The 13207-nt window shown below is 43.6% G+C and overlaps 1 protein-coding gene across 5 annotated transcripts in view; it reads right to left on the reverse strand.

Annotated features, from left to right (window-relative positions):
• Positions 1 to 1965: 1965 nt before the first annotated feature.
• Positions 1966 to 13207, reverse strand: part of LOC137414408 (uncharacterized) — a 383519-nt gene continuing 372277 nt past the window's right edge. For all 5 annotated transcript variants that reach the window (XM_078781942.1, XM_068099932.2, XM_068099930.2 and 2 more), the window contains one exon: positions 1966 to 5229. In XM_078781942.1, coding sequence (XP_078638068.1) covers positions 5010 to 5229 — 220 coding nt within the window. In that variant the 3' untranslated portion in view covers positions 1966 to 5009. The remainder of the gene's footprint in view (positions 5230 to 13207) is intronic.

Here is a 13207-nt window from a genome sequence, read left to right on the forward strand (position 1 = left end):
GACATGACACGACCACCGGTGAAACTGCTCGGACCCGTTGGGTAAAGCACGCCGTGTTGAAGCGGGCCACGGAGCCACTCAGCACACAAGCCCGCTCACGGTCGACACGTCTGTGCCGGTCACCCCGTTTGAGAAGACCCGACCGATAGAAAACAACGGAGGGACTCCCGACGGGGAGCGGCAAAGATTCAGGGCGAAGCCGCAGCCTCCTCCAGTTTTTTACTCTAGTTTTACGGTGTTTGTCGTCATTTTAAGGCATTTTTAAGGCATTACGCCCGGTTTACGTCAAAAACCGAGTTACGTCACGGCTTATGGAACCAATTAATGACGTAGGCCGGGGTATTGCTGTACTTTACTTTGAGACCTGGTAGGTCTCCAATCCCTCTCCTGAAACCCACCCACGTGCGGAGATAGCAACCAACAACTTAAACACACACACACACACACACACACACACACACACACACACACACACACACACACTTTCTTTATTGGGAGAAGTGAATTTTTGCAGAAAATTTTCTGGAAGGTTCACGTAGTTGCGCCTGGATGGGTTTGAGGGTTGAGGAGTAGTAGCTGACACCCAAATCCTATCCAGGTTCCTCCTGATGACTCCATCTTTGCTCTTTACTTCTTCTGGTTCCTTCTGATCCAATAGAATAGAGTATTTGGTTTTCCATTTCATTACACCCATATAGTGCACACACTAATGTATACACACTAATGTATACACACACACACACACACACACACACACACACACACACACACACACACGAAGGTGGATACTTTGAGACAGTAGAGGGCTACGTTCCACCTTCTGAAACCCGCAAATGGAGATAACAACCAAAGAGAGACCACCAGCCTGAATGCGAGAGAGACCACAAACAGAGACCATCAGCCTGAAGACCATCAGCCTGGATGCAAGAGAAACCATCAGACTGAAGACCATCAACCTGAAGACCACCAGCCTGGCTGCAAGATAAACCATCAGCCTGAAGACCATCAGAGAGACCATCAGGCTGACTGCAAGAGAAACCATCAGCCTGGCTGCAAGCGACCACCAGCCTGAATGCGAGAGAGACCACAAACAGAGACCATCAGCCTGAAGACCATCAGCCTGGCTGCAAGAGACCATCAGCCTGGCTGCAAGAGAAACCATCAACCTGAAGACCATCAACCTGAAGACCAACAGCCTGGCTGCAAGAGAAACCATCGGCCTGAAGACCATCAAACTGAAGACCACCAGCCTAGCTGCAAGAGAAATCATCAGCCTGAAGACCATCAACCTGAAGACAACCAGCCTGGCTGCAAGAGAAATCATCAGCCTGAAGACCACCAGCTTGAAGACCATCAGCCTGGCTGCAAGAGAGACCATCAACTTCAAGACCACCAGCCTGGCTGCAAGATAGACCACCAGCCTGAAGACCATCACTCTGGCTGCAAGAGAGATCATCAGCCTGAAGACTGAAGGAGCCTTGTTGGAAACAGGGGGTGGGTGGAAGAGGACAATGGACGAATGGAGCAAGACGAGAAAAAGGACAGGGTAAAAGAAAGTTCGGCAGTAGAGCCACCTGTGTTGACTAAGAGGCAGATTCTGAGACTCCGTTTCCTGTCGTGAGATGTTGACGACATGGAGGGACTTTGAGTCCACAGCCTCAAGGGAAACGGGAAGTAATAGGAGAGAACCGGGTTCCAAGGCACTTTGGATGGACTTATATAATCTCGTAAACTGACCATGGCAAAGGCAAAACAGTCTCGTGGTGAGTCGTTCATTTTGGAGACTTCCATTTTGCTTTCAGGTTCGTGCAAGAGAGTAACGTCCATCAAACTAGAACAATGTATCAATCCAAATGTGTAAGTTAGAAACGCCTCGATACAATGTCACATATGGCACTCAATGAGAAAAAACATCAAACTCGAGTTTGTATTCAAAATGAAATGCAAAGTAATGACCAAAAGCAGTAACAAGTCAACCAGTTTATTCACATCAATGTATCATATTACAAAAACTATGCTCTCGTAGCACCATTCAGCATCATAGCTCAGAGTAAGGTGCCAAACAAATGGGTGTATGGGAATGCTGGTGATGTCAAACAGGCAGCAATATATAAAAATAAACAATCAGATTGGCTAAAACGGAGCTTCCCAATAAATAGCCACTAACGAAAACCCACTCACTGAACGCCATTAGGTGGCCCGGTGGGGGTCATACATATCCTTTTAAACTTTCAATGAAAATATGGCCATAGTACAAAATGGATCAGAAATGGCGCAACAGTAGAAGGGATCAGAAATTACCAGAATACAAGTGGATCAGAAATAGCTTTAGCACAAAGTGGATCAGAAATGGCGACACTACAACGTGGATCAGAAATAGCTTCACCACAAAGTGGATCAGAAATGGCGACACTACAAAGTGGATCAGAAATGGCGACACTACAAAGTGGATCAGAAATAGCTTAGCACAAAGTGGATCAGAAATTGCGACACTACAAAGTGGATCAGAAATAGCTAGCACAAAGTGGATCAGAAATGGCGACACTACAAAGTGGATCAGAAATAGCTTCAGCACAAAGTGGATCAGAAATGGCGACACTACAAAGTGGATCAGAAATAGCTAGCACAAAGTGGATCAGAAATGGCGACACTACAAAGAGGATCAGAAATAGCTTCAGCACAAAGTGGATCAGAAATGGCGACACTACAAAGTGGATCAGAAATAGCTAGCACAAAGTGGATCAGAAATGGCGACACTAGAAAGAGGATCAGAAATAGCTTCAGCACAAAGTGGATCAGAAATGGCGACACTACAAAGTGGATCAGAAATAGCTAGCACAAAGTGGATCAGAAATGGCGACACTACAAAGAGGATCAGAAATAGCTTCAGCACAAAGTGGATCAGAAATGGCGACACTACAAAGTGGATCAGAAATAGCTTCAGCACAAAGTGGATCAGAAATTGCGACACTACAAAGTGGATCAGAAATAGCTAGCACAAAGTGGATCAGAAATGGCGACACTACAAAGAGGATCAGAAATAGCTTCAGCACAAAGTGGATCAGAAATTGCGACAGTACAAAGTGGATCAGAAATAGCTTCAGCACAAAGTGAATCAGAAATGGTGCAACTGTCTATGTTTGCACTTTTCAAGTTCATCGAGTTGAGTCCACCCTGGCCACGAAATGCAAATACAAGCACAAAGAAAAGACGGTAATTGTGAGAGCAATAGCATAAGATGTATATTATGATAAATATAATGATGGCAGCACACCATGCATTTAGAATGTTGGATTTGCCTATTTTTTTTAAAGCTATAAGGTTTTAATATAGGCAGCTATAGGTTCCTTTGCAGCAATTTGATGTTTCCTGCTTCATGGCTTGTTTGTATGTCGTTGTAAAATGTTACAAAACTCTGTCCTGTCAGTCCTCATAAATACCATGTGATTACATCTGGAGTCTGAAAGAACTGCAAAGCAATCATATTAATTCACAAATTATTGAATGCTTTCATTTTCCATCACTACCTCAAAGGAAGAAAAAGGGTTTGTGTGTGTATGCGTGTGTGTGTGTGTGTGTGTGTGTGTGTGTGTGTGTGTGTGTGTGTGTGTGTGTGTGTGTGTGTGTGTGTGTGTGTGTCGTTGATTGTTATCTTCATAATTTGGGTTTGAGAAGATAGACTGGAGTCCTCCCAGATCTCGAAGTATCCACCCCCAGCCCCAGCTTTGGTGAAGGATTGCAATTCATGGGCTAAGTTGTGTTGTTCTCAGAGTTTTGTTCCAAGGGCTATTTTCAGGATATGTGTGTGTGCCTGCGTGCATGTGTGCGTGCGTGCATGTGTGTGTGTGTGTTTGCGTGGATGTGTAAAAAAAAAAAAAAAAGAGCTAAAAAAATTTGCAAAAATTCCTCTTGCTAAAAAAAAGGAAAAGAAATGCAACATATCCTGTAATGTTGTTGTACAAAAATGCCATTTAAAAAAATCTGGGATGGTCGACAATGAAAGGAATCGATAAGCACAGGCTAAGCAGGTGGTTAAGGGGAGACCATGTTGTCTCCTTCGTGATCTTTGTGCCAGTAACTCAGACCTTTTTTGTTCAGATTTTTTATTCGTTCATGTAAATAGAGTCAGGATTATCAACCCACTCAAATGTAATGGACACAGATCACATTTCCTTTGAAAATCTGATCTATAAAATATCTTCAGATCTTTGAAATTTTTTGAAATTGCGAAAGATGATGGGAATAGAGCCTGTGATTGATGCTGTGAAGAGGAACAGGTTGAGATGGTTTGGTCATGTGTTCAGGAAGGATGAAAGTGACTGGTTGAGAAGAGTGATGGAAATGTATGTAGAAGGAAGTAGAGGACGGGGAAGACCGAGAAAGACTTGGCTAAAGATGGTGGAAGAAGAAATGCGGGCAAGGGGGTTAACAAGGGGAGATGCAGAAAATAGGGCAAAATGGAGAAGATTGTCATGGGGACCGCAAGGCTAACCCCCGCTCTAGCAGGGAAAATGGCCTTAAAATGCATGTTGTTGTTGTTGTTGTTGTTTGTTTTGAAATTTTTTGAAAGCCGTATTAATTTATTTAAAATTGTAATCGACACAAAGTGGTGTATTTAAGACCATGACCAATGAGGGGAGGACTAAGTTTATAGATCATTTGGGGGTAACAGACTTAGCTTTCCAGGTGGAGTAGATAAATGTCAACAAGATGTGTGGTATTTTTGTGACGTCTGTGACGAAGACATTCTGACGTCATTCAAGACAAAATATGTGAGACAGACAAAGCAGCAGGTGTACAGTGTGTTAACCTATTGCAGTCACGTTGAGCGTGCAATTTCACCATATTACAAGCCTGGTGTTTTCAACCCATAACACGTTTGATGTAAAAGTGAAGAGAGATTAACAGTTACAAGGAGAAGGGTGTGTTCGTAACATTTTTAACCCTTTAAAAATGACATTCCCAGCCAGTGAAGAGGAGAAAGGAAATGGCTGAGCTTTAGAGCGTATCTATTTCCTGCGGCGGGCGTGCAGGACCGAGCTGTTTTCAACACATAGGACCACAAGGTGGTTGCGGCAGGGTTGAGCCTCTTGGGACAGCAAGTGGAAGTTTCGCAGTGAGGAGGCCTGCCCGGTGTGACCCGGTGATGCGTTGCGCCACGTCGCACACTGGCTCTCCATCAGGCGTGCACCGCGAAGATCCGATCCATGCCAAACGGCTTTGTGAGGCCTGGGGTGGCAGGGCACGTGGTTAAAATATTGCAAACACCCTTACATTTCAAGTGTCCAAATGAGGCTGATTAAATAGTCAAAATAACAACACCAAACGAGGCTCACTCTAAAAGGTTCATTTATTAATTTTTGTGCAGCACTTGGTTGCTGATTCACTGCTGGAGTGTGGGTGACGGTGTCACAAGTGAAGTGCACCCAATAGGTCAGGGCAGGAAGTTGGAAGCTGGTGAAGGGCCAGGGCAGGAATTTGGAAGCTGGTGAAGGGCTAGGCAGGAATTTGGAAGCTGGTGAAGGGCTAGGCAGGAATTTGGAAGCTGGGGAAGGGCTAGGCAGGAATTTGGAAGCTGGTGAAGGGCTAGGCAGGAATTTGGAAGCTGGGGAAGGGCTAGGCAGGAATTTGGAAGCTGGTGAAGGGCTAGGCAGGAATTTGGAAGCTGGTGAAGGGCCAGGGCAGGAATTTGGAAGCTCGTGAAGGGCCAGGGCAGGAATATGGAAGCTGGGGAAGGGCCAGGGCAGGAATTTGGAAGCTGGTGAAGGGCCAGGGCAGGAACTTGGAAGCTGGTGAAGGGCCAGGGCAGGAATTTGGAAGCTGGGGAAGGGCCAGGGCAGGAATTTGGAAGCTGGTGAACGGCTAGGGCAGGAATTTGGAAGCTGGCAAAGGGCTAGGGCAGGAATTTGAAATTGATTGAGCATGCCGGCGATAACTTGCCTACTTTTCATTGGAGATGGGATGGCCAATCGTTTTGTATTGTAGTGTACTACAACACAGAAGCCTGTACATCTGGGATGGTCGACAATGAAAGGAATCGATAAGCACAGGCTAAGCAGGTGGTTAAGGGGAGACCATGTTGTCTCCTTTGTGATCTTTGTGCCAGTAACTCAGACCTTTTTTGTTCAGATTTTTGATTCGTTCATGTAAATGGAGTCAAGATTATCAACCCACTCAAATGTAATGGACACAGATCACATTTCCTTTGAAAATCGGATCTATAAAATATCTTCAGATCTTTGAAATGTTTTGAAAGCCGAATTAATTTGTTCAAAATTGTAATCGCCATTTGAAGCCGTATTGAATGAATGAATGATCGTTTTAAGGCCATTTTTCCCGCTACAGCGGGGGTTAGCCGTGCGGGCCCCATGACAATCATGGTTCCCTGTTTTGAGGCAATGTTTTTATGGCCGGATGCCCTTCCTGACGCCAACCCTTAGTCGCCTCTTACGATGCACAGGGATACGGTGTACCTATTCTAAATCGGGGTACACACCGGGATCATTCATCCCAGCAAGGGAAGGTACTCAATTTGCCGACCTCAGAAGGATGACAGGCTGAGTCAACCCCCCTGGTGTTAATTCAGCGATCGACCAGGATTCGAACCCAGGATCCTAGGATCCCAAGCCAGCACCCTAACCGCTAAGCCAACACCAGGCTAAGCCAACAACACCATTTGAAAGCCGTATTAATGTGTTTTAAAATGTAATCGCCACAAAGTGGTGTATTTAAGACCATGGCCAATGAGGGGAGGACTAAGTTTATAGATCATTTGGGGGTAACAGACTCAGGTTTCCAGGTTGAGTAGAAAAGGTCAGCAAGAGGGGTCGCATGTATCACATGTATGGTATTTTTGCGACGTCTGTGACCAAGACATTGTGACGTCATTCAAGACAAAATATGTGACACAGACAAAGCATGCACCATGATATATTTCAATCATAAATTCTGACTAAAAAGTGTTGAAAGTTCTTCCTACAACTTTTTTTCCAATAATTTAAAGTGTGACTTAATTAATGATGAGCACTCTTCCATTGAAAAGAAGAAATAATAAACATGAGTAAGAGCTGACATCAACCAACTGAGCAGATTTTTTTTTAATTCAGGCGAAGTTGTTTATTTTATTTTTTTATTGTTCCGCATCCTGCCTGGTGTTGGCTTGGCGGTTGGGGTGCTGGTTTGGGATCCTAGGATCCTGAGTTCGAATCCCGGTCGATCGCTGAATTAACACCAGGGGGGTTGACTCAGCCTGTCATCCTTCCGAGGTCGGCAAATTGAGTACCAGCTTGCTGGGATGAATGATCCGGTGTGTACCCCGATTTAGAATAGGTACACCGTATCCCTGTGCATCGTAAGAGGTGACTAAGGGTTGGCGTCAGGAAGGGCATCCGGCCATAAAAACATTGCCTCAAAACAGGGAACCATGATTGTCATGGGGCCCGCAAGGCTAACCCCGCTTTAGCGAGGAAAAATGGCCTGAAAACGATCATTCATTCATACATATCCTGCAGCTCTTCTTGTAATTCCTCCTTTACTTAACTGTACAACTTTGAGAATATCACTTGCTGAAGTGAGAGATGAAGTGGATGCCGTCGAAGGATTTGAGTCATCAAATTTTTTGTCCATCTGGAGCTTTTTCAAATGCATTACAACGGCGACAAAATGCAATGTTCTCTCCAATTTTATCACCTTATGGTTTCCTTAACACAAAACTACTCCACCCGTTGACCTTTCCTTTAAAAAATTTTACCACTTCATAATCATCTGCAATCTTTCCTGTTACCATGGGTATTACACAAGCTGGTGAAGGACTATCTTCCTGAGTTGTTGAACTATCAGGTACGGTCTGATGGCAGTATTACCTTCCGGCAACCCATTCAAGTATGGCAAGCGTAGTTTCGAACAAAATAATAATATAATAATTATAATAATAATACGAGATCCCTTACAATTAAGGAACTTTGATTTCGGATGAGGCCATTAGGCCCATCAAAATATGCACTATTATTGCCAACCTAAGGTTGTTTGTCCATGCTCTATCCCTTTTAAATGCTGAGCATCAAGCAAGGAGGCAGCACATGCCATTTCAAAGTCTTTGGTATGACAGGTCTGAGGTTGGAACCAACGACCTCCCAGCCACCCAGACTCAGAGCTGACTCTCTAACTATTACGTCACTGAATGCATTTTCTTATCACACATTAGTTTCCAGGGGACAATTTGTAACCAAAACATTCATATACTAGAAAGAGCAATGGGAGATGGCAGACCATCCTCAGGACTTGTGGTGGTGTATTTTGTGCGGCAAGTAAACGGAAAGACTTAGTATATATACCTGGTGGTATACCTGGTGTTAGCCTAATGGTTAGGGCGGCGAGCTTGGGATCCTAAGGTCTTGAGTTCTGAATCCCGTTCAGCTGTTGAATTAATACCAGGTGGGGTTGACTCAGCCTGTCATCCTTCCGAGGTCGGCGAAATGAGTACCAGGGTACTGGGTCCTCTCTCAAGGAGGTTGGTGGCAGGATTTGCACTCCGGCCGCCGTAAAAACACCTCATTCCGTAGCATAGCATACACAGTAGTGTGTGTCGGGATGGTGCTGAGGAGTCGTCCAAGGACGCAGCGACGTGCTGATCCAGCGTACGCTCCCATAAATATATTATATATATATATATATATATATATATATATATATATATATATATATATATATATATATATATATATATATATATATATATATAGTATATGAAAGGTTTTTGATTGAAAATGGAAGATCTAAATAGTCTGACAAGGTCTAAAAGGTTCCAAAGGATTGAAAGGGTCTTAAAAGGTCTAATGGGACCAAAGGGTGTAATTTAAGGTCTAAAGGGTCTGAATTGTCTTGCGTCTGAAGGCTTTTAAAACATCTAAAAAGGGTCCAGAGGTCAAAGGTGCTGAAAAATGTCTAAAGGGTATTGAAAGGTGTGAAGGCCTAATAGTCTATAACCGTGGTTCTTAAACTGGGTTCGACCGAACCCCAGGGGTTCAGTGAGCCAGTCTCAGGGGTTCGGCGGAGGTCCTCCAAAACGCATTGCAATATTATTATTATTATTTTTTAGTTTTGTATCAATTTTGAATCTATGTGTAATTACGCTTATTATTAATATTATTATTATTTTGCTATGTATGTTACGAACGAATGGAAATGTTATTTGTAATTATTGTATTCCCATCCCATTCATGGTTTCTCTAGTCTGTGTTTAGGATAAGTTGTTTCACACTGACAACCCTGGTGTTGGGCTAGCGGCTAGGGTGCCGGCTTAGGATCCTAGGATCCTGGGTTCGAATCCCGGTCGATCGCTGAATTAACGCCAGGGGGGTTGTCTCAGCCTGTCATCCTTCCGAGGTCGGCTAATTGAGTACAAGTTCACTGGTAATTCCCTGTTTGTCGTTAAAGGCGGCAAAAATGGTTGGCGTCAGGAAGGGCATCCGGCCGTAAAACATCGCTTCAAAAAGGGGACCAAAAAACAACAACAACCACGGTTCCCGAAAAAGGCCAACCCCCGCTTTGCGGGGAAAAATGGCCTCTAAAGGTGGTTATTTTTTTTTTTTTTTACACTGACAGTAGTAAGTTGAATCAATGAGCAACTTGCTAATTATTCTGTTGATGGTGCTTACTTGCTTACTTACTTACTGGATTTTGGACTTTGCAGGTGCTCGGAAATTCCAGTGAATTGTCTCGATTAGCTTGCCGTGTGCCGTGCGTCATTGGTCGTGCCTTACTTTGGAGTTACTGATTAATTGAAAAGTAAGTTGGAAATGTTTGTGGATATGCAGGGCAGGTTCAGAGTTATATTAAAGTCAAAAGTGGATGGTGATTATAAAAGATGATTGAATTACTCAGAAAATTAGTTGGAGGTGATATAACTCCTTTGGTCGCAATTCAAAACTAACAATTCACAGTTTTCTATGTAATATTATAATGGGATTTGAGGTGACATAGAGTTGAGTAGATAATAAATCCCGTCATTGTAACTATAAGTTATGTTTTCTTCGTTAAAATTTTTCACTTTTCACAGGGGTACTGATTATATTTAAGCATGTTCCTTTTTTAATTTTTGTCATATAATTATTTGCCCAAACTCAATTAAGATCAGTTTGTTACTTTTTTTTTTTTTTGGCAGTATGTCGAGCAAAAAAGGGAAGTGGTCGGAGGATTACGTGCGGTACGGAAGTCAGCGTCCTCAATGCATGCTTTGCAATGTCAAGTTGAGCAACTCCAGCCTAGCACCAGCAAAACTATGCGAACACTTCAAAAAAACTGCACGGTGAGGGGCAGTACGAAGACGAAACGCTGGATGAATTCAAATTGAAGAGAGTCGGATTCGACGTAAGTGCTACCTTGCCCACTCTCGGCTTCATTCCAATTGACAAACTGATCCTCACCGCATCGTATGAAGTTGCGTACCTGATCGCAAAGCAGGGCAAACCGCACACCGTTGGTGAGACACTCATCAAACCGGCCGCATTGAAGATGGCCAATATCATGCTGGGAAAAGCTGCTGAAAACAAGTTGTCTCTCGTTCCACTCTCAAATGACACCATCAGATGCAGAATCGACGACATGAGCGACGACATCCTCGCCCAGGTAGTTGCAGATTTAGTCGCGAGCCCGACAAAATTCAGCCTTCAACTCGACGAGACCACCGACGTTTCGAATTTGAGCCAGCTCATCGTATTTGTGCGTTATGTCAAAGGAGACGAGATCAAGGAAGACTTTCTGTTCTGCAAGCCTCTCACAACAACGACGAAGGCAGCTGACGTGAAGAAGCTTGTGGACGACTTCTTCAGAAGCAACGGCCTCTCGTGGAACATGGTGTCTGCAGTTTGCTCAGACAGAGCTCCAGCCATGCTGGGATGCAACTCCGGTTTTGGAGTGCTGGTGAAGGCCGATGCACCACCCATCATCGTCACGCACTGCGTCCTGCACAGACATAAAAAAAAAACCCTGCCTCCAAAACTGGCCAATGTTCTGAAAATCGTCGTTGAAACTGTGAATTATGTGTGAAGCCGTGCTCTGAATCATTGCATCTTCAAAGAGCTATGCAATGAAATCGGCTCTGAATTCGAAGTCCTTCTCTACCACTCTAACGTTCGATGGTTATCATGAGGGAAGGTAGTGAGCCGTGTTTTTGCCTTGCGTGTAGAATTAGCCCTGTTTTCGTGAGAACACCAGCATTGCCATGCAACGCACTTCCAAGAGTCAGAGTTCATCCTCGCCTTGGCGTACTTGGCTGACATCTTCGACGCACTCAATCATCTCAATTGCCAGATGCAGGGCGGTGTAGTGAATGTCATCAAATCTGAAGAAAAGCTGAGCGCTTTCCGAAAGAAGTTACCGTTGTGGAGGCGGCGAACAGAGAACGACAACTTCGCGAACTTTTCGCTTCTGGACGAGTGCGTGAGCGGGATCGAAGACGAGTCTGAAGTTGGAGGTACTGCTGTACCGGGGGAGCTGAAGCAAGCGATTGCCACGCACTTGGATGAGCTGGGAAAGTCATTCGACGGCTACTTCCCTGACCAAGAGCAATACCCAGCATGGGTGCGGCAGCCGTTTACTTTCGACATTGCAACGGTAGATGTCAATGACCAATACCTCGACGACCTCATCGAACTTCAGCAGAGCCAGACTCAACAACAACTCTTCGGCACAACAATGCTCTCAACGTTTTGGTGCCGCCAAATGGAAGGGTATCCTCACATCGCTAAAATTGCCCTTGAGATCCTCACGCCGTTCGTTACAACGTATCTCTGCGAGCATGCGTTTTCGAAACTGGTGGCCATTAAAACAAAGAAAAGGAGTAGGCTTGTATGCGAAAATGATTTGAGGGTGGCCCTTGCCAAAACAAAACCACGCATTTCCCAGATCGCCTCCCGAAAAGAAGAACAGAAAACGCATTAAGATGCAATTCTTCTTAATTTTTTTGTCAAATTTGAGGGGTTCCGCGAGTGTTCGGTGCGTTTTGTTAGGGTTCGGCGCCTTCAAAATGGTTAACAACCACTGGTCTATAAAAAGGTCTAAATGGTAGAAAGGGGTCCAAAAAGTGTAAATGTCTGAAGGATCTAAATTCTAAAGAGTCTTAAAATCCAAGGGGTCTGAAGGGTATAAAGGGGTCTAAAGGTATAAAGGGGTCTAAAGGTATAAAGGGGTCTAAAGGTATAAAAGGTATGTTCCAATAGCATGTAATTAATAGATGTACTCATGTACCATTATTACCATGTACTATTATCATTATTGTCATCATTATCAACATTGTCATTGCTTTCATTATCATTTTAAATATTGTCTTTTTTTTTTTTTTTTTGATATCTTTATCATTATGTAGCATTATCATTATGTAGTATTATCATTGTGGAACATTATCATTGTCATTATTATGGTCATTATGCATGTGGTATTGCAGTTATGTGTACTTGTGGTATTGTAAGTACATGTACATGTGGTATTGTAAGTACATGTACATGTGGTATTGTAAGTACATGTACATGTGGAATTGTAAGTAGATGTACATGCGGTATTGTAAGTATGTGTACATGCAGTATTGGAAGTAGATGTACGTGCGGTATTGTAAGTAGATATGCATGCGGTATTGTAAGTACATGTACGTGCGGTATTGTAAGTATGTGTAAGTGCAGTATTGTAAGTACATGTGCATGTGGTATTGTAAGAAAGTGTATTGCGGTATTGTAAGTATGTTTACATGCGGTATTATAAGTGCGTGTGCATGCGGTATTGTAAGTATGTGTCTGTGCAGTATTTGAAGTATGTGTTTGTGCGGTATTGTAAATACGTGTGCATGTGGTATTGTAAGTACGTTAGATGTATTATATGCAGTATTGTAAGTAGATGTACATGTAGTATTGCAAGTATGTGTACATGCGTTATTGTAAGTAAGCGTGCATGTGGTATTGTAAGTAAGTGTACGTGCAGTATTGTAAGTACGTGTGCATGTGGTATTGTAAGTACGTGTGCATGTGGTATTGTGAGTACGTGTACATGCGGTATTGTAAGTACGTGTACATGTGGTATTGTAAGTACGTGTGCATGTGGTATTGTAAGTACGTGTGCATGTGGTATTGTAAGTACGTGTACATGCGGTATTGTAAGTACGTGTGCATGTGGTATTGTAAGTACGTGTACATGCGGTATTGTAAGTATATGTACATGT

Source organism: Myxine glutinosa, chromosome 7 (genome assembly GCF_964187855.1).
Source record: "Myxine glutinosa chromosome 7, kmMyxGlut1.1, whole genome shotgun sequence".
Classification (NCBI taxonomy): domain Eukaryota; kingdom Metazoa; phylum Chordata; class Myxini; order Myxiniformes; family Myxinidae; genus Myxine; species Myxine glutinosa.